Consider the following 27,102-nt stretch of genomic DNA (forward strand, 5'->3'; position numbering starts at 1 on the left):
TGATCGATTTTCGGAGGTGGTGTTTCTCCCGCGCGCGCGAGTTTCTCCTACGTCTACGAGAAATAAGAAAATTTGTTTTTACTATAATTGCTCCTAAAAATTCTAACCGTCGATTTGCCCTGCGTCGTTCGTAGCAACAAGCAGCAGGCCGTGGAAGCAAAGTGTGGAATCCTGCTCCGAGCGATAATTGGCTTAAGCTCTGTGCGCTCGAAAATAGCAGCAAAAGTGAAAACTATTTTAGCCACTTCGGTGGCACCTACCTGTTTGTCCGTACGGACAGTGAGAATTGAAGAAATTAAGCTGGAATGTCATCGCCCAAATAAATGCTCATCATCGCCTCCCGTGTAGACTCTTACGCCCTTTGAGAGTACGTGTTCAGGTTGCCACTTTTCCTGTTCACAAACACGCTGCGCGGGGCGAACGGGGCGAATCAACGTCAATGAGAGCGTACTGATAACGCAGTAGGCTTTACGATCCTGGTGATTTCGCCCGTGTGTGTATTTACGTATAGAGGATTGCAGCAGCGATAAGATAACTGCCGTTTTCTGCGAAAATTGATAAGCACAGTGTTAGTGTGGGGAACGGTGAAAAAAGCTGCATCCGCTATGATCGCCACCAACACTACCACCACCACCGTCGCTAAATGGCACTAGTTAGTACCTCTCCACCGCTGCCAAGGTCTTTCCGTCCCGTACGAAGGGCCAACTGACCCAATGATTCAGCAGTCTAGCCATGCACTTTGAATGTGTATCATCTCGTGAAATCTTTGAACTGTGATTCGTATCGTATCAGAAGAACTATATTACATTCTACTTGCAAGTCATTACTATTTACAACTCGTTGAGCGGAAAGTGAAAACTGATCTACAAACTGCTGCCGCAATATACAAATGCACAGCAGGCGCTGATATTTGTCTTATTCGCAAATAATATTCGACATACAGCGAGGGAGTGAGAATTTGAAGAATTTCACCGCCAACTAGACCGCGGGGCTCTACAGATGCATGACTCGTGTATGTTGGAAGAAAAAAAGTGAGCGTTGTGTGTCATACAAAGCGGATCGCATTAAGCTACTGGCATGCTTTCGCCGTACACGTTTCTAGGTAATTAACTGGTCAATCCACTTACAAACTAGAACAAACTTATTTCCTAAATAGTGTTTTTATAAGTGTTATGTCTCAAGCGATGTTCTTGGTATAAGAAAGAACAAAATTTGCCCTAAAATAAGCTGTTCTGTGAAATTTTGCTGAGTCATTGTCATACGGGTGGATTACGTCGGGCAAGAAAAAAGATACGCAAGGTCTATTTTTAGTTGCAGTTTTAATGGAAAAAAGCAATGGACTGAATTGCGTGGTAAAAATCATGGCGAAAGTATTAATAAAGTTAACCAACAAACAATTAAAAATGCTTATATTTTCTATTGATTAGCTGCTCAGATTGGGATGTCTTCTAGTATGTATTTTTTTTTTTTCAACTTCAATCGACGTTTTAATATGAAGGTTGTTCGGATTTCCTAGCTGAATGTGTGAAAACTTTAACAACTTTACAGCTTCACTGTCTAAAGCGATTTACTTATGTTCGATCAAACCGAAAAAAAGGGATGGCCAGAGTAGCAAAGCTACCAGTAAATTCTGGATACCCAAGATAGAGTCGTTTTTTTTACTAGAGAAAATTACCTTGCAACAAAATATTTATTATTAGACTATTCAGTTAGTGAAAAGTGGGCCAAGATAGTCACCCTAATGAAACGCTAATAAAATTCCACTATTTTTATAAGAAAATAATTATTTCAATAATGTTCTTTTTCTTCTTCGTCGTCGTATTTCAAGCTTATCGCATAATTAGCTTATTGCGTGCTTTCAGACTTAGTGTTCTAGATGCACTTCCACAGTTATTAATTGACAGCTTTTGATGCCTGTACCATTTTTTGCATTCGTATAATTGTGTGGCAAGTACCCAGGGAAGTCGAGAAATTTTCCAACCCGAAAAATTCTTAGACCGGAACGGGAATCGAACCCAGCCACCTTGAAGAACTAAAAAAGTTGAAGAACAATCATACAAACTTATTTTATAAAAATAAACATTTACCATTTGAATGCTATAAAGCGCTACATTTTACAAAAGGTTATCATATCGACATGCTAGTGGTGATAAAACGTTGAACGTTATTAATTTATATGTTTTGTCATGAGCAATTTTTCTTCAGCGCAGGAGTCTACTTTCAGGGTGGTCAGCGAACCGGCAAAATCGATTAACAGGCTTACGAAGTTTTTTAAAAATTGTCAAGATTTCTGAGCTATGCAGATTTCAACTTTATCAGCTTATGTGTTACTTTTACTATTGGATTAATATTAAATAAATCAATATCAGATCAAAATAAGAAAATTCCCAAGTAATCAAATGCAAGGTTGCAAATACTCATTTCAGCTAAAATAATGTTTTTCGGAATAATAAAACCAAAAGATGGTATGATGGCATGTTTTACTTGTAACTTACAAGAAGAGGTTACAAAGTATGCGTTGGAAATATAAAACCTGTAAATTTAGCTTTCTATGAGTCACAATCAGCGATTTTCTGATCGCTGAGTGAGTGAGTGAGTGAGTGAGTGAGTTTGTGAAAAATCGCTGATTGTGACTCTCATGAAGTGAAATAAAAAGGTTTAATATGTCAAACACATTCTTTGCAACCTCTTCTTGTATCCTACCAATTCAAAATTTGATCATGGCATCTAATTATTTCATAATTTAGAAAAACATTGTTTTAGCTGAAATGAGTATTTACAACCTTGATCAAATGTTCTGATAGCAGGTTATTTGTGGCTTAAGCAGCTTGGTTGAAGGTGGTCCTGAGCATTCTAAGCAGCGTCATTTTTAAGTCGTTATAAGAACTTGAAAGTTCCGGTACCATAATTGAAGAGCATTCTAAGCAGCTTCTGACGGAACTTGAATGGAACTTTTAGAAAATTAGTTAAAACAGGTTTTACACTGATTTTATATTTAGTTCGCACTTTTATGAAAATTAATTCTAAAGTCAGGTCTTTATGAAAGTTATTTCTAAAGGCAGGTATGAATGTGTATTGATTTATCAGCATTAGTATTAGAATTGGAGCTTTTTGAAGAATTAAACCCAGTCTTTCAGCGTGAGTGCCCCAGCACGTACCGCTACGTCATCTGAGATATATTAAAGTGAGCTGTTGTCCCACCTACACACTTAAATTTTTTCGCCGAGATTCCAACAGCCGAATAGTTCTGCAATTTATTTTGCTGAGATTCAGTAAAACAATTGCCGAGACTCAGCTAACAAATATAACTTTGCTGAGATATCAGCGAACAAACAGATATTTAGCAGATATATCAGCAAAAGTAAATGCCGAGGTAATCGGCTGTTGGAGATTTTACCGAGCCAAATTAAGTGTGTACTGTTGGAGTTTTCAGTGCCAGCTGACTAACTTGAATACATAACAGAGTTCGAGATCGCATGCCGAATATACTAGGAAATTGCTCTTTGATTTTTTTATGTTTGGATCAGTGCTGGAAAAATTTCAAAAAATCAAAAGAACAAGATTACGCTTGATTTTTGTAGACAAAAATCAACAAGCAAACAACTGCAGTTGATATTGCAAGCTGTGATATCGCAGCTCAGAATATCAAGCTAACAAAACTCACCAGTTTTCGCAAATCGCACCAAGCTGTGGTGAGATTGAGTTTCATGATTTTGGCTTTACAAACGAGCGCAACCGAATCTTCCATAACGGCTGGCAGCAGTCGTTTCGTGTCTGACATCGGTAAAGAGAAAAAAGAAATAGCATTTTATTATACCTTCTCTTTCTAATGAAACGAGCTTCAACGGAATCATTTTTGCGTCGATTCAACTCTCGGCTTCAACTTTACACCTTGTGAATAGTCTCGCAATATCAAAGGAGCTTGCAAAATCAATATCAAGCATTATATTTTGCTCCAATGTCACACGGAAAAATATCAATTTGCTAATGATTATGCCAAAACTGGTTTGGATAGAATATTTGATGCACTCAGAGTTGCTTCCACTCACTTGCTATAAAAAAAAAGTTTTTCGGAATTATTAAATCATTAGATGTTATAATTGTAATTAGTACTTGTAAGTTACAAGAAGAGGTCGTGAAAAATGTCATTGACATATGAAACCTGTAAATATTGCTTTTAGTGCGGCACAATCAGCGATTTGACGATTCGTGAGCGCTCACTCTGAGTGAACGCTCACGAATCATAAGATTGCTGATTGTGACGCTCTGAAAGCGAAATTCACAGGTATTATGAGACAACCACATACGTCACAACCTCTTCTTGTAACTTACAAGCACTAATTATCATTATAACATCTAATGATTTAATAATTCTGAAAAACGATTTTTTATAGTGAGTGAGTGGAAGCAACCCTGGATGCACTGCATATATATATAAGAATTATGATTTATTTGAGATTTCATATTTACGTACATTACATTTGGTTACTTATAAAGACTTGTGCGGATTGTTTCATTAGGGCTATGACGGACCTTTTAAGAAACTTTCAAGTTGCTAAGAAGTTCCACAGGAAACTTTTAAGCAGGGTTGAAAATTCTCTGGGGAGAATCACTCGGGTGCGAGAGATATCATTCTCTGGGGTGAATCTCTGCTTGTCTCCTCGGAGATTTATCCTGGCACCACTGGAGAGATTGTTAGACACAGCACGAGAGAGTAAGAGAGTTGACGGTTCACTGTTCGTCTGTTTATACACTCACTTCCGTGAGAAAGATGGCAGCATAAAGGTGTTATTGTTTCTCCAAAGATTCCGGCAGAAGTTTACGTGAGTGAGTATACAGCCTTCTCACAGGCATATTCGACGTGGCTGTTGATGTTTAGCCGGTCATCGATCATCACTCGCAGGTATTTCAACACACGTTTTCAGGTTATGGCGTGCCCCTGACGGTGATATTTGCTGTACCGCTTTACAGTTACTGGCCAATAGCACTTCCGTTTTGTGGTGGGCTATCTGCAGCTTCGCTCCTTGCATCCAGTTACTAATCATGTCGATCACCTCGGTCGCCAACACTTCCATCTTTTCCAGCGTCTCGCCTGTTACCGTCAAGACAACGTCGTCCGCAAATCCAACGATCCCAACTCATTTGGGCAGCTTTAGCGTTAGCACGCCGTTGTACATCCCGTTGGGCCAACGATGGAGCCTTGTGGAACTCCCACTGTGATCCTAATCGATCTCTGTCCCATGTCTGTCTGTCGACTAAACTGAAGCAAAAATTTCAATAATGATGCACTGATGCACTTCCCGTATTCGCATTTCCAAATAATAATTTTTAAATAATTGACTACATACTGTACGTTAATAGAAAAAGTAATCTTTAAAAAATCTTTGTGTGCAGCAAACTAACAACCAAAATCTTCACCGCGCACCGGGGTGATTCTCCCAGGTGAAGCAAACGAACTCTCAACGGTGCTCGCTAGTGATCACTCATACGCTCCGGTGTGTTGGACTGGTGGAGGTGCGAACGTTAGAATCTGTATTTGATTGCGAAGTCGGAGAAGCGGTAGAAAGTGAAATCCAAATAAAAATCTCTCGGGTGAGTTTCCTTTTGTCATGTAGTGCGAGGTGTCTTTTCAACTTATCACCCTGCTTACACTGGGGAAAATGGCATCCCTGCTTTTAGGATACTTTAAAGTTGCTAAGAAGCTCCGCTGGGAACTTGTTCGGAACTCTGTTGTGGCTATGTTTACAGCCTTGCCAGTAACAATTTCGGTTTTATTAGGGTTCTGTAGACCATGATTTAGCCTTGTAGCATGCTATAAAACCTCCATAAAACTTTGAATGTTACTTGGGTAAGAAGTCCTTAGGGATGCTTTTTGGAACTTTTTTTGAACTTCAAGCTGCTAGGAGTACGCATCAGAACTTTATGGAACTTGAAAGTGGGTTTTATCGTTGAATGTGAAACTTTTAGTTGCTTGGGAATAAAGCTTTGTCGGAACTTTATTTGAACTTTATGGAACTTAAAAGTTCTATCGGAACTTTATTCGAACTTTATTGAAAGTTCTGTCAGAACTTTATTCGAACCTTATGGAACTTGGAAGTGAGTTTTATCGTTGAATGCGGAACTTTTGGTTACTTGGGTTGTTTAACCGAATCTTACATTAATTTTAGGTGACTCTAATGGGTGCATGATGTTAGGCATAAATACGATAAGCATAATTCATATTTAAATGAAAAATCACAAAACTTTACATTCTTTCTCTTATGAGCTATTCTTTGCAAACAATCTTAATCTTCTTTGTACATTCATGATATCTGTTATTTTCAGATGAGAGCCAAAGGCTAGCTGAGTTTGGATATGGGCAGTTTTTTTTTATGATGCGCCATTTGGCCGAATCACAAAATTGTCCATTCATTTTCCCATGAGCTTTTCTTTAAGAACAAACTTGATCTTTTTCGTACATTCATTATTTTCGTGATTTTCAGATGAGAATCAAAGGCTTAGCTGATATGGAACTTTTTTTAAAGTAATTTGGCCGGACCGCAATATTCACCATTCTGTTTTTGCATGAACTGTTCTTTGAGAATAATTGTCTGCTTCTTCTTTAACTAAAGGGCATAGTCTGGTGTTTGTGTTGAGTCTTGAATCATTATGCCGAATGGTCGAATGTGGTTGGATTGTACGGGTACTAGGATAAATAAGTCATTGCTCAACGACACCAATAATCTTTAAATATTTCTAACATAATCATTAGCATATCATCAGGTCTAGAAATTATTATTTTTTTCTTTTTTAATTAAGGGTCATGTAAAATTTCTATAGTAACAGAACTCTTAAAACTCTCGAAAAAAGTGATTGTAAAATTGATTCTTGATTATTTTTTTTTCTGTATCCAATGTATGCATTTTTTTTCTTAATCTGAGATCTCGCATTGCTTTGTCAAAATAGCTAAATGTTTGATTCTATAAATCACAAAAATATCATTCCTGGACTTCGAAGAGCCTTTGAGATCTTCGATTAAAAAGTTATCAAAACTTTATGACTGGCGAATGTTTGTAGATTGAGGCTATCCATGAACTACTTATATAGTTTTATATGGAGGACGGTGATGGCGATTGCTTAAAGCTTCTACCATTGAAAAAACAAATTCAATCAGCTGTCTAATTAGAAAGTGGGCAACCCTATTCTCCTATCAATTGATTTCTTACATTTTTTGGATAATATATTAACGAGGGAACTGGCCCCTCAGATACCCATAGTACCAACATATAGCTTAAGCTAGATGTTCGAAAAGGTTGTGTTAATCAAAATGCAAGCTGAATTTCCAGATCCAAGTTTGAAGTTGCCCTCTTCCTAACTCGATACCTTCCAAGGGGTAAGTCACTCAGCACATTGCGTTAAAATTAGATTCGACACAGCTTACGCACATCTATCAGCACACCTGTGGCACAATCTCGTAGGAATTGGATTGTTGTAAATAAAATGGGAGCACTGTCATTGGAGTTGTTCACAGCATTACTTGCTGTTTGACTGTATATTCTGGAACATCCTCTAATTGATATTTAACAGAGGTTTTTTTTTTTTTTTTTCTTCATTAAAGAGATTTTTAGCCATAGGAATATACCAGAGGAACTCAGACCACCAGTTCACTTCTCGGTTCACTTAGAGATTTAAATCCGAAATGTAGGTTCTAGCGTGGGATCGAGAGGAAGAGGCAGTTAATCAGACCCCCCTCAAATCAAATAATGCTGCAACTCACACAAAACAAACTACAGAAATCATATTCGTCATCTTCTATATTCGGTCTCGAACAATAGTCCTAATACACAGGACTTTTATTATCCTATGAACACAAGAATAATTTCGCACACCCGCCATGTACGATCTAAACTTAATGACAGTCAGTCAAAAAGTGATATTTTTAGAATCCGTAGAATTTTTTTCGGCACTTTAAAAAAATCCCTAAAGATCTGGAAAATCCGTAGAATTCTATGGTCGGTACGTAGTTCAGTAGTAAATCTAAAAATCCGTAGATCTACGGATAAACCCGAAAAACTGATCACACTGGAATCCACTGGACCATGTAGAATCAGGTTCTTTCAGTTCCCATGGGATAGTAACCACATAGTGGAGCGCCGTTGATATTACCCTTATCGTGTTAGGTAAATACGGTAGGGTGGTTAGGCACAAGATGCAGGATGCAGTTCAGTCTGTCGTTGACTGGGCAGATGGTGTTGGGTTTGTGATTTCCCCCGAGAAGTCCAAACTACTGCACGTCTGCTTTGGTCATCATCACAGACCGAACCTGCCTTATGTTAGTATCGGTGAGCATGCGGTCAAGGCCGTACGCGAGATGAAACTGCTTGGTGTGACTATTGATAACAAACTCCGATTTGTTAAGCACGCCAAGTTGGTGAAGGATAACGTCAACAACAAGTTGAATATCCTTCGGACCCTAAATGGTCGCTTCTCTGAAGCCTCTCGTAGTACATTGACCAAGGTTGCTAGGGCTCTGGTTGTCCCTAGCATGCATTTAGAGAGGTCGCTGCCTCATACGAGGGAAGGCTCATGCTATTTACGGACGGTTCATTAATCGAAGAGGAGGTTGGTTATGGGGTGTCTGGGGAGGACATAAGCCGCTGCGGCCGGTTACCCGGTCTCTGTGGTATCTTCTCAGCTGAGGCCTATGCTCTCCTGCAAGCTTGTAGGCTAGCAAATGGCTCTCAGGCTGTTGTATTCTCTGACTCTGCGAGTTGTCTCTCTGCCCTTGAGCATGGGCAGGTTGGACACCCGTGGCTGTTAGAGGTGCAACGGTACGCTAACATAACCTTTGCATGGGTACCTGGACACGCAGGTATACCAGGGAATGAGGCTGCTGATAAACTAGCTAACCAGGGTCGTCTTGCTCAACTAGAGGCCACTCCTGTGCCCTATAGTGACGCTACCCGCTGGGTGAAGCAGACCTCGCGATACGCATGGAATGTGTCTTGGCATAACAACCATGATGCATTCCTGCGTCGTATCAAGAACACTACACAAGAGTGGAAGGATGCACCTAATTCTCGAGATCAGAAAGTTCTGACTCGGCTGAGGATTGGTCATACACGGCTCACTCATGGACCTCGATTTAGCGGCAGTGTTGCCTACTGCCAGGGATGCGGTGCGGTATTAGATGTAAATCATCTATTGGTGGAGTGCCCGGCGAGAGCACAATTAAGGGAAGATATGGGTGTCGTTGGTTCAATCCGTGAGGTATTGTTCAACGACAAGAGTACAGAGCAAACTGTACTCAACTTCCTGAGGGCGGTAGACTTATACGATATGATATAAGCATGAGTAAGTTGAAGTGGCATTAGAAAGAAAATGACTGGTAGTCATGCCACTTCATTCGACAAGAGGCAGTCCTAAAGGTCCTAAAGACCAAGGTACACGAGGGAGGACGACCGACCTAAACGGGGGACACACAATGATGAAACAGCTGCAGTTTAAAACCCGTCTCGAATGAACTAAATTCTCCTCTTGTAGGGGAACAGTTTAAAGAGACGTTAATAGACGTATCCACATAGTGGAGGCGAACCAGCCCAAGGCTGAAAGCCTCTTTAATAAAGTTAAATAATAATAATAATAATAGTAACCACATCCACAGTTATGGGAGAAATGCCGGATTGCCGGGTTGAGTATTTTACAAACAATCGCAACTTGCTCTATAGAGATTAGTGACATTTAACGCACGCACGCTAGCGAGTGCATCGCTGTGTAAAGTTGTTTATTATTTTCCTCTGAACAAACTAAAAAATTTATGAATTAGATCTGTCAAAATGAAATTGACAGCGATTTGTTATGTATGATCGGCACACCTGCGGCACACTGACAAAAAAGATGACCCAAGATTTGTGTGCAGAGTGACCTACACGGACATGAAAAACTACCCAAAATTAAGTACTTTTACCTCAATTCCGGGGTTCAGCCTAATAACCCAAATTTGAGTAAATCGCATATAGTAGTTTCCATTTAACATCAGCAAAAAATAATACTTACTCTTAAGTATATTCTACCCAATATTAAGTTTAATTCTCTTAAATTTGAGAACATGCAATTTACTCAAAAGTTACTTATTAGGCTGAACTATATTGTTAGGTCGAAACTCGCGTTCCTTTTTTTATCAATAATAAAGAGTGCAAGTGAGAGGCTGAACTCAATACACTGGAGTCGCTTTTTACGCGGTTTTTTTTTACGCGGTTTTTTTTACACGGTTTTTTAACACGGTTAGTGCCGCTGAGTCGCAATTTACGCGATACGTTTTTAACGATTTCTCGACAACGATACGACCTATCGACTTTATTCCAATCACATTATCCGTTTCAAACTATAGGTAATCGAATGGCATACTTTTAAAAAAATCACAATTTTTGGTGTAAATACAGAAATTTTTAAAATATGTCCATATGGACCATAGCATGCTATAATAACGAATGGCATCAAAATCCGATTTATAAAAAATATTTAAACATGTGAAAAATCAAAATCTCGGTAGTTTTTTCTTACGCGGTTTTTATTTTACGCGGCACATATCCCCCGCGTAAAAAGCGACTCCAGTGTATTAAGTAAAAAGAACTCAAATTTTGGGTAGTCTTTTTCTCCGTGTACCCCTTGATACCTGCTCGACCTTCAATTTAATATTATATTTTGCCTATAATTTGAAATAAAGCCGTTGCAATAAAATTGATCAAAGTTTACGCTTAATTGTGATCTAATTAAAAGATTTTTGGATATAATCGTGTGCCAATTTTTAAAACAAGAAATCTTTTAAAAAAAATACTCTTCTTGACTATCGACTTAAACATTAAATATGAATTCCAATTTCATATTTTAATGATATCCAAACAGACTGTTGAACTTTTAGATTAGGTCAAGAAGTTTAAGAATTTTAAAATTTACTCGAATTTTCACCGATAATTCATTATCTCTCTCATGTGTAATATCGAAAATATATCTCCCCAAAAACCAACGAACATGCTTTCTCATCTCCCATTTGGCGTTGAAAACTTGCAATTGGCGTTACTGTATCTCTCAAAGCCAATAGAAAATCCAATAAACAATTGTCATTTTGTGCGTGAAAAATGGCAGACTGCTCCTCTTTCGCTTCACTGAATAATCCCATATCACCCATATGTGAAGCAGTGTTGAGAAAATATAAAAATATCAAATCTCACCAATGCCCAAGATCACGTTTGATTTTCGTAGACAAAAATCAACAACCATACAGCTGCGGTTGATTTTGCAAGCTGTGATATCGCAGCTCGGAATAACATCCAGCTAACAAAACTCACCAGCTGCAAATCTCAACAAACTGTGGTGAGATTCAGTTTAATGATTTTTGCTTTACACCCGAACGCAACCGAAACTTCCATAACGGCTGGCAGCAGTCACTTCGTGTCTGCCATCGGTGAACAGTAAAAAGAGATAGCAAACTATACTTTCTCTTTCTAAAAAAACGATGTGCAATAGTCTCGGAATATCAAAGGAGATTGTTAAATCAATATCAAGCATGATATTTTGTTCCAATATCACACGTGATATTGAGAGTGTATGAGAGCGGAAAAATATAATTTGATTGATGATTTTGCCAATACTGGTGTGAAGAGTCAATGCCGCCAACGCGAATACGATTTAATACGGTTGAGCGTAAAATAAATGCCAGGCCAACTTGATCTATTTTAAGTAAACTCCTCTAAGTAAAAGTATGAAGGTATGTCAAAAGTAGTTCCAATCGAATCGTCAAAATGCACTGCTTAGCTCGATTGGAACAACTTTTTTTTCAGTTTTGCGTGTGACTTCTTTCCTTTATTTAACGTCGGTCTCTGTTCCGCAATCTAGTGCCAATCACCGACGGACATCGATTGCCATCCATTGACGGCAATCGAATGTGCAGGAAGGCTGCTTCCACACCTGCGTAGGATATCGCACCCATTCAACACACATGGGCCGGGACCAACGGCTTTACTTCCCTTCCGAAGGAAGACGTGACCAGAAATTTTTATGCCTCAGAAAAATCCCACCGACCTCGGCTGGGATTGAACCCAGACCCATCGGGGTGTTAGAAAGCAGTCACGCTCACCACTACACCACCGGCGCCGGCTTTTTGCGTGTGACAGTCGTCCATATTTTTACTCGAGAGCTTCAATTTTAGCCGGTGCGTTTACGGAGAAGTGAGAAGAAGAAGAAGAATAACAACAAGAGAAAGCAATCTGCCAAATCATACCGTTGCGTTGGTTCTTAATTGCGATTCATTTTCTCCTGGATGGGTAAAATTTACTTGATCGTTGGAAGTAATAAATATGTTTAAAAAAATATAAGATATATTAGACCTCCGTTTTTACCACTCGTTTATCATTGCTAAAGATATTGGAAAGGCTAAAGGCAAATAAGAAGCGCTCTCAGTAAGATAACTCAATGTCGTCTGCTGTCACCTGCCGTCAGAATAGAGACCGGCTCATTTTCAAGCGAATGTAAGAAGTGAAAAATCATCAGTTTTGTGTGTTTTGTTGTTCACCTCGTTTCGGTCAAATCCACACTCCTGACTCGGCAAAATTATTTCAGAACCTCGACCATCAGAAATCTCCACCGGAATCGTGCAGAACCTCCTCCACCGAAAACGCGAGAAAACTCCGTTGAAACTCACTGGAAACTCCGTTGGCAGCACCGAAAATCTTCACTGAAATTTACCGGAACCCTCGCCGCCATTAACAGGTTAAAACTCCGTCGAAACTTCCCTCGAAAATTCAGATGTTGCCAACGGAGGCTCCCAGAGACTTTCGACGGAGTTTCCCCGCATTGTCGGCGAAGGAGGTTCTGCACGATACCAGTGAAGAGATTGGATGCTGCTGACAGAAGTTCCAGGGAATATCGACGGCATTTTCTCGCGTTCTTGGCGGACGAGGTTCCACGTGATTTCTGTGATTTTGGATTCTTGGAAATTCCAACGGATTTTCCTTGCCTTCTCGGCGGATGAGGATCTGCATGATTTCGGCGAAGATTTTACATGCTGCCAACGAAGGTTCTAGGATTTTTGTTTGTCTTGATAAAGGTTACGGATTACGTTTGACTCGGTTTGGCTAAATGAATTACATTGGGGCTACATTGAGCCTGTTGATGTTGACAAATAAATAAATTAAAATTACATAAAGTATGATCCAAAAAAATGAGAAATTTCGATGCCATTTTCTCGCGTTCGCAACGGAGGAACCAATATCGATGGATGTTTCCAATTCTGCCAGCGGAGGTACCAAATTCGGGAGCTTCTGCCGGATTTCGTTGGAGATTTTCGTTGCTGCCGGAGGAGGTTGTAGGGAATTTCTCGTGAATTCTCTACTCCACCGAAATCGTGCAGAGCGACGAGTTTTCTTTTCCTGTTGTGTTTGTTTATCTGCGCATCGATGCATGTAGAGGTGTCACCAAAAAAGCGCATGCTTTGTTTTGATATTCACATCCCACAGAATGGTTGTTGCAAACGATGGAAATTAAATGCATTTCTTTTTAATTAAATGCATATTTAATCTGTACTCCAAAAGTGAGACGCCCCTAGATTCAATTATACATTACCACTAGCGAACTGAGATGTCCACCTTTTAATGAATATTATGTACCTATACGCCATTGCTAAAGACAGCAGCCGTCTATCTAGTCGAGTTGTCAAGTAACAGCACCCAGCAGAATTTAATGGCACACTAGCGCTGCCTGGTGAATTAATTATGAACTGAACCGTCTACCATTGAATAAATCTTGTTAATCTGAATAACATTGCTTGAGACAGCAACATTCTATCTAGTCAAGAAGTCAAGATGGTGAGTGTACACTGTACACTGAACTGAACTGTCAACCAGAGAACAGGTGTAGTCCATCTTAACAACTTTGCCTAAGACACGAACCTGCCATAAGAGCAGGATATCTAGATCTAAGATAGTGCAACTTGATCATTTTAGTATTAGCATCCTCTAGTGGGTAAATTCTGCAATACACTATCCAAATGCTCACTCATCAAATCATATTTAATCCAATCAGCATATTTCAAACATTGTTTCATACCATACCTTATCTCTCCTCTCACCAGGTATGTACACCATGCGCATGCTGGACCACAATGCCACCAGTAGCAATTCGTCCGTGCTGGGCGGTGCCATCGGTGGAAGTGCTGCCGCAGTGGCTGCTGCTGCCGCCGCCGGACTTAACGGTCCCGCCCATCTCGGTGGTCTGATGTCGGGTGCAACCTCGGTCGCTTCTTCCGGTGCCATGCAAACCTCTCTGAGCGGTTCTACCGGAGTACACGGTACCAACGGAGCCACCGGAGGTACCACTTCCGGTGACCGATTGGACGCTTCGAGTGACAGTGCCGTATCGTCGATGGGTTCGGAACGTGTTCCGTCGCTTTCCGACGGAGAATGGGGAGACGGTGGAAGCGATTCCGCCCAGGAATATCACAACAAGTACGGCGGACCATTCGACTACAGCTACAGTGGCAATAATCGGCTGGGCGATGGAACCAGACAACCACCTGTAGCCCAAAAGAAGCACCACATGTTTGCGAAAAGATATTTCCAAGAACAGAACACTACAATTCCTTCGCTACCAACTGGAACGAATCCTCCGTCGGCAGGCCCAGCGGTTGATCCACAGAGCCAGTTGAATGCAAGTATACCAATCAAATATGAATTCGATTACATGAACCCGGCTTCGTTGAGTCACTTGGAAGGAGCCGTTGGTCCGGTTACCAAACAAGAAGATCAAACCAGTGCCCATAATCCCCTTTCCTCGGTGGACATGAAATATCCGTACTCGTTGGATTTCTCCCGACAGAATCCGGCCACGGCATCCGTAACTCGAAGCCATCATCACGATGTGATCCACCACAACCATACGTACACGCTACCGCACAACAGCGGTGCCAATCCAAAGCCACAAACCAGAGACAAAAGGATCCGGAAATCCGAAGAGGAGCACCTAACGCGGGATGAAAAGCGTGCCCGCGCGCTCCAGGTTCCGATCTCGGTGCAGGATATTATCAACCTGCCAATGGACGAATTCAACGAACGTCTGTCCAAGTATGATCTGAGCGAGACGCAGCTGTCGCTGATCCGGGACATCCGGCGGCGTGGTAAGAACAAGGTTGCGGCCCAGAACTGTCGCAAGCGCAAACTGGACCAGATTGTGTCGCTGGCCGATGAAGTGAAGGATATGAAGATGCGCAAGGAGCGCCTGCTCCGGGACCGCGAGATCATCCAAACCGAGCGGAAGAGAGTACGGGACAAGTTCTCCGCGCTGTACCGTCACGTGTTTCAGGTGAGTTGCGTCTCTAATAACTCTAAAACTCTGAGCAAATCCACACCGAATAGCAAAAAGTTTAACGATTTTTGTATTTTGCCTCTCAATAAATCTATAGCACGAAAACTGATCTTCTAATCTAAATCAGAGCCCATGTTTATGAGAGTCAAGCAAAGAGTGAAGCCAAAAGCACTAATTGAACTGTCAAGCAAAGTACCAAACGAGTCAAGTAAATAAAAAATTTTGCTCCCAAAGCCGGTGGACTTCAAGTATTGCATTCATTGCAGAACATATTCCCCCTTATTCTGCGAGTCACGTGACTCTCAGTCACCGGTGAGGTGACAATTGTCACCTCGTGTGAGGTGACTCTCCATGCGAATCATATGGAGAGTCACCTCACACGAGGTGACTATTCTCACCTCACCGGTGAGAGAGAGTCACGTGACTCGCAGAATATGGGGGATTGTAGTTATGACTGCACGATATTTCGCGAAAACCCATTTCATGGAAACCCGTCTCGTGGAATGCTCCATTTCGCGGAAGTTTTTTTTTATATCTATTAAAGAGATTTTCAGCCTTCGGCTGGTTCATCTCTGGATTTCGCGGATGTTCATCTCGGTTAATTCCTTGAAATAAGTTTCATTTTGATAACTGAATTATTTTTCATAAACGTTTTGGGTTGAAGATTACGAGTACTGGAAAACTTGAAAGAACTATTATACTGCCTGAAATCGCATATCAGTCCTATATGGATAATTTTACGATAACAGCGGTATCCACTATCAATTGACATCTACTTTCATATTGCGTGGTAAAACTATGGACTTTGATTATGAAAAATATGAAAACCACATCAAGTCAGTTTGTCCCATTAAGCAAAGTAATATCAGTCCCATCCTGAAATTCGATCACCCATTGGTCCAGTTGCAATACTGCTTTTTGAATAATCATATTTTTTGCTGATATAACAAAACATGCAAACTTCATTACAACTGGTTATAAGTTGAAAAAATATTAATAAATTTTCTATGATTTTTCAAATATTTACATTGACATTGCACTTCACAACTTCGACTATCATTTTCTCAATGCTTACTTTTTCCATATGGGACTGATATGCGATTCTAGGCAGTTTACGTGCTATGATTTATTGAAAATATCGAAAACGCCATTTGAAACATTTTTTAAGATGATTGAACTCCCAGCAGAAGTTTCATTACCTCTACACGGTAACCGCAAACTGCTCAATAATGACTATATAGTACGCATTTTCGAGAGAAAATGGTACTACCCATTAAATGAGTAAAATTTATACGCATTAATGAGTAACTGGTACTCACAAATAGATAACATTCATTTCTGTAGTTGCACTCATTAATGCGTATAAATTTTACTCATTTAATGGGTAGCCCCATTTTCCCTCAAGAATGCGTACTTTATAGTCATAATTGAGTATTTTGGCGGTTACCTTGTCAACAATTATGCGAAGTTTCATGAACTTCGGAGAGGGTCAAATAAATCGATTCGTCCGTTGGCTTCCAAATGGCCAAGAGTGTTAACCGATAATGATTCCTGTACCCCAAATTAATAACCTTGTTCATCTTTTTGTTTTCGATCTTCAGAATCTGCGCGACGCTGAGGGAAATCCCTACTCTCAGGAGCACTGGAGCCTACAGCAAAGTGCCGACGGCACGGTAGTCCTAGTGCCACGAAGTGTCGACCGTCAGCAGGACCTTTCCGCCAGCAGTCACCAACAGCAGCAACTGGGTATGGCCGGTGGCAGTGGGCTGTCTCATTCCCATCACCAGCAGCAGCATCACCTCCATCTGCAGCAGCACCAGCAACAGCAACAGCAGCACGGCAATGGACCGGTGTCCAACGGTACCAACAGTGGCAGCTCCGGTGCCGGTGGCGTGAGTCAACATCGTCCGAAAGAGTGAGACCGGTCGCATTGCCTTTATCAGCAGCACTACCGGCATTTGCATCATCATCCCCAGTGGCCACCGTTGTTTTACTAAACGATCTTATAGAGCAAACAAAAAAAGGTTGGGCTGCCACAATAAGAAAATGAATCCCTTGAGCGCGAGCAGTACAGTAACCATCAGATAACGGAAGGGATCGACATACACACAGAACAGATTCAGGCAGATAGATCAACACACATACACGAGAACAGAATCAGAACCTCAGGAATTTAGAACACTTAGAAAGGCCCCAGAACTTAGAGAAGCTTGCTGTCCCGCGCGCGCATTGGCTTGCTTATTACATTGAAATTAATGTATTACAACAAACGATTCTATAGAGAACAATGTGGGAGAAAAGGTAACATGTGTGTACTAATTAAAGGGAACGCTATAAGTCGGTTGAGTTAGTTTCCTTAGAGAGTAACTAAAAATTTCGATGGTAGCGGGCAAACACTAGACTCATTCACCCAAGTACGTGTGCTTTTATGTTTAAAAGATGCGAGCCCTGGCTTTATATTCCAGAATGTGGTGAACAGGAATCGTGAGAATTTGAATTCGTTCCACCGACCGACAGCGACAGCAGCACGCTCATATTGAGTGTTTGACGCAGTTCGACTTACACATACTACACACATACCACACAACAGCAATTGATGCCCACAAAATTGTTTCTGTTCAGAGGAGGCCAGCAAAGTCCATCCACCAACAAGACCGAAGTTATACAGTCAAATCAACACACATTCCGATTGTTCAAAATTTGTTTTTTGATCAAAGTGATTCATTAGTTTTTCTTTTTTGTTCGGTTAGGATTTTGAAAATTGTGTCTAGGAAGCCAAAAAAATTGTAGAACATTATGTCGAAACATGGATTGTTAAAAACAAACAACAGAAAAAAAAACAAAACCTTTAAACGAGTGATAGGAAAACAACAATCTACTCTGCAAATAACATCATCCTCTCGCTTTTGAAATGTGTAATATGTTTAAAACCAAGTTCGCATCAGCAATGAATGAATGATCAACTAACAGCAGTGAAGAAATGGTTCGCTTAAAACACACACACACACACACATGCACACAATAGGCATATTTGGTATACCGCAGGCTCGCAAACCAGCAGACAGGATTGGCAGGTAGGCAGGCATGCGGAAGGTGTCGGATCAGAGGACTCCGTCCGGTGGGGTCTCCGGAGGGCAGTGTGCTGGGGCGGATAGGAACTACCAACGCCACTACGCCGCCTTCCGGGGATCACCACCGCAAGGGTACAAAGCAAAAAAGAAAACAGTAGTACGAACAGTACGAAAAAATGTGTTTGTGATGAATATTATTATTAATATTAACAAATAATATTATTACCTTTTTTTGTACATAGTCTGTAGTCGCTAAGAAATAACGATAACAAGGAAAAACCAGATTTTTTTTTTCGTATAACAGTCAGGATTCAGAGGAAGAGGTGATTAATTATAAACAGAAATTAGTCGATCGCTTACAGAACTATAAGCAAGATAAAGCTTTTTTTTTAGTTGATAGAGGTGAAAGATAAACACAAAACAAAAGATATATTGAAGAAGCAAATTTTTCATTAATGGAAAATGACAAGTAACTAATAATTTAGCAGAGCAGAAATTTTCAAAGGGTTTCCTTCGCACCGGACGAAATCCAAAGCGTATTTTTTTTTATAGTTGGTTGGTTTTTGTGCTTGGTTTAACCCCTTTTCCTCTATTTGACCATTTCCGCATCTAAGTTGGAAAGCTGTGCGTTGTTTTTGTGCAAAATTATATGAGAACAAACGGAAGAATTTTTAGCAGTGTAGTAATATTTGGGTGAAAAGCAGATAATTATTGACGACGAATAAAATGAGGGAAAATTTACAAAAAAAAAAATGAGACATCTGAAGTGAACATGGAATATGCAGTTATTCCTTTAAGTGATTATTAAGATTGCTATTGTTGTGTAAATATATATTATATACTGAGAAATAAACACTTCTAAAATCTAGTGTTTCGTTTAACATTGTTTCATTCACACAAGCGTTTTGGAAACTTCCAACCCTGAAGTATCGGCGATCGAACGGAGGATCGACACTTTACAGGTGCGGTAGACGGGGGGCATTCAATACTGAGGAATTAATCACCCATATCAAGTTTTGGTACACGAAAGTACACAGAACATAACCGGGTAGGACCAATGTGAGCCTGGGATCTCAATATTAACAATATGACCGCCAATGATATTATTATTTAATTCTCATGTGAGTTGCGGTGATGTATAATGGAATTTGACGAATATCAGAAACTGAAAACTACCCAGGGTGCACCCGGAACATGTCTGGATGGGGCCAATAATGTGGTGTGATGTGACTTCAATTGAAATCATTTTCGAAGTCGCATGTAATTTGAGGTGGTGCATGATGGGTTTTGGCTCAATTCAAAAACTGGTTACTTCCCGAAGATCGAAGTATGCTGTGCTCGCGGATGGCCGAGTGTTTTTTTTTTCGGCTGCCGTTTTTTCGTTGGCCTGTCATCTTACTAAGCTTTTGTAAATGCGTAAAGCTAAACGGTAGAAAATTAGACCTTTTTATGAGAATCTAGAATCGATTAATGATGATTGTGGAAGATTGTGGACAGTAGCAGCTGCGAAAGAAACATCTATGAGCAAGAGGATGACTACGATGGCGACTGTCATACCTTGAGAAAGGATCTATCGACACAGGTGAGATGTTTTTTTATATTACACTAGCTGAGTGTGCCCGACCTTGCTCGGGATTGATTCAATAGTAGCTTGAGTTTATGCGCAGATTAAAAAAAAAGCATGCTATATTTTTCTGTTTCATTTGTATGGGAGCCCCCTTACAGAGCAGGGAGGGGTCTCAAACCATCATAAGAACCTTTCCCGGCCCCAAAAATCCCTGCATACAAATTTTCACGCCGATCGTTTCAGTAGTTTCGGAGTCTATAAGGGTCAGATAGAATTTCATTTAGAAGAAGAAGATTACTGGCGATGTATACTTCCGCAGTGATTTGAGATTTGGGCATAATTGCATTTGTAAACAAACATGTCAACGCTCAATCTCGAAAACTTATAACACTATGAGGTAGAGGAATGATTCCTCTATCATTTGGTATATTTTGCTTATGAGATTGAGCTTTTATTCAAGAGAAACTGGCAATTGACGTGTTTATTTACAAATACAATTACGCCCAAATCTCAAATCACTCCGGACTTCTACTTACTACTTCCACAATCGTGTTTAACGTCATGCTTTATTAAATACGTGGCACATTCAAAGCATTGCTCTGGATCTGGAAGTGTGCTTGCAGTTCCATCATCCATTTGATATCGGAATAGTAGTCATGTGGGGCTTATGCGGGTGAACCACAGGTCGGACTCGATTATCCGGAGTATCGAATTTTTTTTCACTCCGGATAATCGAATCACAAAAAAAATTGAAATCTGCAATTAAAGAACGAAAATTACTTTCTAATGTTACAGTTACTAGTATGCTCCAGAAGCATTTTATTATGGTCCCTTAATCATATTGAATTGTTTTAAAACGTTACGAGGAAAAGCAACACACTTCATTTGAGAGCAACCTATGATCGAAATAAGCCGGAAGTATAACATCGCTGAATCGACTCCATACGACCTAAAGAAGAACAAGCTGAAAACCATGGAACAGATCGCACAGCGTCAACTTCGGATGGGTAAGCCTTTTGAAATTTATGCGATGCACATGTTCTCATATAAATTCATAGTCTGTAAACAAACGGAAAACCTTCAAAAGGGCTAAATATCCTCTACTCGACGAAGCTCTGTGCATTTGGTTTCTTCAGAAACGTGAATGCCATATCCCTGTTAGCCAGGATATGTTGATGGTTCAGGCAGCGAAACTGTACGGAAAGTTGTACAACGACGAGAAGTTCAAAGGGAGCCGTGGATACATCGTGAATTTCATAAAACGACACAACATCAGGTTTCTGAAAATAACGGGAGAGAAACTTTCTAACAATGCTGCAACCGTTGATTCGTACATTGAACATTTTGCAACCATCGTTAGGCACCTATCTCCCAGCCAGATTTTCAACGCAGACAAGAGCGGGCTTCATTTCAAATGTACTCCTTCGTCACAATGGACGAATCATCAGCTCCAGGAAGAAAGGGGAACAAGGAGCGTGTGACGTTTATGTCTTGCGCAAATGCCGATGGTTCGTTCAAACTTCCGCTTATGATGATTGGAAAGTCAAAACGTCCATGAGCTGCCCGTATACTATGCCTCCCCAAAAAATGCCTGGATGACCCGGCAGTTATTTAAGGATTGGTTTTTTAAGGAGTTTGTTCCTAAGGTAACGGCATTTTTGGAAGGTGCTAAACTGCCTCTTAGTGTTGGACAACTGTTCCGCACATTGCAGCGCCGACGAGCTTAGAACTACAGATGGAGCAATCTCTACGATCTTCCTACCACCAAACACAACAGCCTTGTTGCAGCCAATGGACCAAAACGTCATCCAGATGGTCAAGTCCAACTACAAGCAAAAGCTTATGCGTGATGTTCTTGGACGCCACGGAGAATTCGATGACATGGTCAAGAGAATCAACATCAAGGATGCTATGTTTTGGGTAACCGAGGCTTGGGACGAGGTACCGGCTGATTCCATTGCCAAGTCATGGAAAGTTCTGCACACAGAACCAGAATTCGACAATGATGATGACATCCCGTTGGCGGTTGTACGAGAACGCTTACTTTCGATTCAGCAGAAATTGATGGACCAGGACAATACCGTACACTATAAGGCTGTGAACCATTTGCCGAGATAAATTTAACTCGTGGTTAAAAGTGACATTTCGAAAGTTATTTTCTATGTTCGAAAATCCCCGTGCTGTCGATCGACCGGTTTTCGAGCCACGGTTGTCAAAATTTAACTTCTTGTCTGTCAGAAATAACCATGCTCGGATAGCAGGGTTAGGCTGTGAACCATTTGCCGAGTTAAATTTAACTCGTAGTTAAAAGTGACATTTCGAAAGTTATTTCTTATGTTCGAAAATCCCCGTGCTGTCGATCGACCGGTTTTCGAGCCACGGTCGTCAAAATTTAACTTCTTGTCTGTCAGAAATAACCATGCTCGGATAGCAGGGTTAGGCTGTGAACCATTTGCCGAGTTAAATTTAACTCGTAGTTAAAAGTGACATTTCGAAAGTTATTTCTTATGTTCGAAAATCCCCGTGCTGTCGATCGACCGGTTTTCGAGCCACGGTCGTCAAAATTTAACTTCTTGTCTGTCAGAAATAACCACGCTCGGATAGCAGGGTTAATCGATAACTTTCCATCTGTCAAATTTTAACCAAAAGTTAAAATAATCCACCAAATGGTTCAGAGCCTTAATCGATAACTTTTCATCTGTCAAATTTTAACCAAAAGTTAAAATAATCCACCAAATGGTTCAGAGCCTAAGAGCACGTGGAGTTTGACGTCCTGAACGACGATGATATTGTGAACATCGTTTTGCACCCGAACACATCGTTCTACGATGGCGAAAATACGTTTTCAACTGTCGAGGGAGCAAATACTTCATCAGTTTTGGAACCACACCAGGTTGATGTGGATGACGAATCGGGAATCGATCAAGTAATTGCTTGGACAGAGGAAAACGGAATTCCATTGGAAATACAGTTCCTGCTGCGAGAAGTACGTAGAAATGTTCTAGAGAAAATAATTGATTCACAGAATGTAAATGTTTATTTTTTATATCTCTTGCTTTGTTACTCACTAATCAAGAAGTTGTTTTTGTTTTTCCTGAAAGAAATTGATTTACTGAACGTAAACGTTAAGTTTTTTTTCATGCTTTGTTACTGGACGAATGAATTTGATTTATTCTTAAATAAACAATAAGTTGCCTGACAAGTTTTACTTGTTTATTTAACCATGATTATTGTATTGAAAAAATCGCGAAGTTCTAAGACCAATTTCATTAATTGACCACTTTAACGGTTGTTCCGGATCTTCTAGAGGGTCACCCTGTGGTGTTCAGAGTCCATATTCCGAATATAATTCTCGAAGAATGTCACTATTGAGTCCTGCAATCAATAATATACCATCAACGAGTGTAGAAAACAGTTCACCTCAAACGATACTAATTGAATTCTACAAGCTGACAAAATAGGGTCACCACTGTATTCAAATTATGAATGAATATAAAATAAATATATTCATTTGAATTAATTAATTTTTATATACACTGCAGATAACCGAGTTTCAATATACAAAACAACCCCTCTTTCAGCCCTCTTAACTACATCCAATATTGTTAAAATAATCATATTTTATATTTGAATACTATATTATTTCATATGTCTGCATAAAAACTAAAAAAAAAACGCAAAAAAAAAATACTCCGGATAATCGAGTCTAAAATTCCGGATAATCGAACCCCGGATAATCGAGTCTCCGGATAATCGAGTCCGACCTTACCAGACATTCTGAAATGGGTCTGTGGGTAAACAGTAGACTTGTCTCCTTCTAACTCCCAGACTAAATTTGCTTTCAATTACCAATTAGTGGGCGTTAGATTGAAAACACTCACACATAAGTCAGAAACTGGTCACTTGCCCTAAAGCAATGAGCTGGATTATCGAGGTGAAGCAGTCGGTTAAGATGTGTGAGTAAAACCCGTGTACGATACATGCAATTAGATTTTTTTATCTTCATTTAAGAGATTTTTAACCATAGGCTAGTTCATCTCTTAATGCAATTAGATTAGTGACGTCACTAATTGCGTTTACGTTGATTTTTTGGATTACTAACGCAACCATATTTCACGATCTGCTTCACCTCTCTCTGTACTCCTTGAGCCTAAGGTACCCAAATTCGAAACAAGACCAGGGGCGATGTCAATTATACAAGGTCTGGCCCAACCGGCTTATTGGTATTAGTGAAATGTGAAAATGTCTAGTGGTGGTCGTATTTCATCGCAATGTTTATCTTTTTACACGAAACAGCTGTTTTCTGTGACGACACGTCTGCTATTCGCAGTATGGAATGTTGTGCTGCCGTGACATAGGCATTCGCTTGCTCAGCAATGTTTACAACGTTTTTGCTTCTAACACCAGCAAGCTGCTTGTTGTTCCATACCTTGTATGATTGACATCGGACCAGGGGCGCAGCGTTGATCGATTGAATGCCAACCATTTTTGTTCACTGCAAAAAGGCTATCCAGCTTTCCACGCTAGGTAATGGCGTCCAGTATGGTATCAATAAATGTATCATTCACAGTGATGTTGACATTAACTGGAGGTTCAGATTGTCACCCCTCCCTTTCCCTCTCCCAGGAACAGAGGAAAACGGATCAACATACGCCCTCCAGTTAGTGTCAAAAACCACAGTGAAGGATACATTTATTCATACCTACAGGACGCAATTGCCGAGTGTGGAAAGCTGGATACTTATCATTTATACGCTTTTTAGGTTACTTTTTCATTTCTCTTCTTTTTTAATTCTTTATTAAGGAGATTTTTAGCCTATGGCTAATTCATCTCCGGAATGATAAATAAATTTTGCATTTATCAATATTTTCGAAGCCATATGCTTAAAGTAAAAGAAAGATACCTCTATTTAATTTTATGATCGCTCATCGTGTTGCTCATCGTTACAGCTAATCGCTATTGTGACCCTCTGAAAGCTAAATTGACAGGTTTTATATATCATCACAAACATTTTACCTTCTCTTCTTACATCTTGTAAATACGAATTATCATTAAAATGTGTCATAGCTTCATAAATCCGAAAAATAGCATTTTAGCTGTCATGAGCATTTGCAAGCTTGGTCAAAACCATAGGATTTATTGATCTAGATAAAAATAATTTGTCCACAATAGATCAGACACGAACCAATTCATAACTTTTGCATGCGGGGGGCTCATGGGTTAGCTAAATATATACCGCGAACACGGAGTCAGATGTCCGTAGTGTGCTTTGGACAGACATTTTATTGTTTTTGCTATGGTCATTCATGTCGGTTAGTCGGTGGTGACAGCTCATTCAAGCTACTTTCAAATTAGTGCCATATTTAAAATACGTTAAACACTACTGACATCTACTCATCCGATCGCGTCATACGGTCATACCATGAGCAAGGGCACGAACCCACGTATAATTTATATTGCCTTGGTATGCGTCTCACCTCGTTTGTCAGATCTTATCGCCCGTTTGAAAGTTCGAATCGCTCGTTTGACAATTCGAATTGTGGACAAACGAAATGCTCCTGTGACATGTCGGTTCGCCGGTGCAAATAGTACGTTCAAGCAAGGGGCTGTCAACTTGAGTATTTTCGATTCATCTACCCGACTTGAAAAGGTGTATTTTGTACTGTTTTGTATTTATGTACACTCATAAAATTCGACACATTTTTATTGGCGAATATCCATGTAAAATTCCACACATAAACATAATCCACTCAGAAGTACACATGAAATTTATGAGTCAAATGAATAGTATGTGTGGCTACACATGAATTTTATTTGTACACATAAGAAATTTGTGCCCGACACATATTTATCATTTCAGGCATAACATTTGATAACGGCACAAAAGCTTTTGTAAACAAACTTTTTAAGGCCCTTTACACGCGAACCAAAGTACGCCTACGCAAACCAATACCACTTTCGGAAAGGTGAGAGTTGCCCCTATCCGAAGATGTTGTTGGTTTGCGTGAGCGTACTTCGGTTCGCGTGTAAAGGGCCTTAAAAAGTTTGTTTACAAAAGCTTTTGTGCCGTTATCAAATGTTATGCCTGATTTGTTTATCACATTGCAAAAATTCATGTGTGGGACACATAAAATTAATCATTGAAATCTTATTAGTGTAGGGGAAATAGATGTAATGTCGGCCTAAATGGCCCTTATTTGAGCCCATACATAAATTCAGCAATCGACTAAATTTTTAATAGCGACCAAAAGTATCCATTAGTACCATAGAGGTAACTCTAAGACTAGAAGCTCCCTAAGAAACGTGCTAAACTTTTTGGCTCAGCTCTGGTACTATCTTCGGTCCCAAGCTAATCGATTCACCCCTCAAACATAGGAAAAACCACTAACCCCTCATTTTATCTGTCAAACTTTCATAGCGAATCAAAACAAACATTGTGTAGTACTAGAATGTTGACTAGAATGGGGAACGTTAATCGTTTGCTTGGGACCAATAGGCTAGTCAAGTAATGAGCCAATTTAAAATCGTTAGTTTCGTATTGATTGTTGTTAGTACCGTCCCAATGATGCGTTCATTTAGATAAAATTGATAAATAGCATGAATCCTGATGAATGTGGGCGTCTTAGTGGAATACCTGTATAATGAGAGAGAGAGAAGAATTAGTAATTTCCATTTAATTCCACTACCTTATTTGCTTATTCTTGACAGATACGCGTATTTCGTCTACAATGTGCAGACTTCTTCAGTGTCTTGTACTAATACTAGACTGAAGAAAAACATCGCATTTACCGAATATATATTACCACAAGTACATTTTCACTTAGGAACTGGGTAAACTTAAATTTAATTTTCCTGTAAATAGCAGATTTTTAGCGAAAGCAACTTTGAGCATGCATCTCACAACACTCGACAAAGAGTGTGTGGTTCTCCCATTTGCTTCGTACACTCTTTTCCAACTAATCTGTGAGAATGCGATCCACACAATGAGCGGTACACTCCGTGCGGCGCAGGGAGGGAATATAATACAACAAGCGCTAATGTCTTCTTTGAGTTCTTTGCAGACTTTGCTTACCACGACTGCATGGATAGGGATGAAGAAGGGCATAACAAAGAATAATTTTGCCTTTT

The 27,102-nt window shown here is 40.0% G+C and overlaps 1 protein-coding gene across 4 annotated transcripts in view; it reads left to right on the forward strand.

Annotated features, from left to right (window-relative positions):
* The window catches only part of cnc (cap-n-collar), a 237,477-nt gene extending 218,202 nt beyond the window's left edge, over positions 1-19,275 (forward strand). For all 4 annotated transcript variants that reach the window (XM_065217073.1, XM_065217072.1, XM_065217074.1 and 1 more), the window contains 2 exons: positions 14,108-15,333; positions 16,938-19,275. In XM_065217073.1, the coding sequence (XP_065073145.1) occupies positions 14,108-15,333; positions 16,938-17,255 (1,544 nt within the window). In that variant the 3' untranslated portion in view covers positions 17,256-19,275. The remainder of the gene's footprint in view (positions 1-14,107; positions 15,334-16,937) is intronic.
* The last annotated feature ends 7,827 nt before the right edge of the window (positions 19,276-27,102 follow it).

Source organism: Ochlerotatus camptorhynchus, unplaced genomic scaffold (assembly GCF_037179485.1).
Source record: "Ochlerotatus camptorhynchus isolate MF236.1 unplaced genomic scaffold, CSIRO-AGI_Acam_v1.1 ptg000070l, whole genome shotgun sequence".
Lineage (NCBI taxonomy): Eukaryota > Metazoa > Arthropoda > Insecta > Diptera > Culicidae > Ochlerotatus > Ochlerotatus camptorhynchus.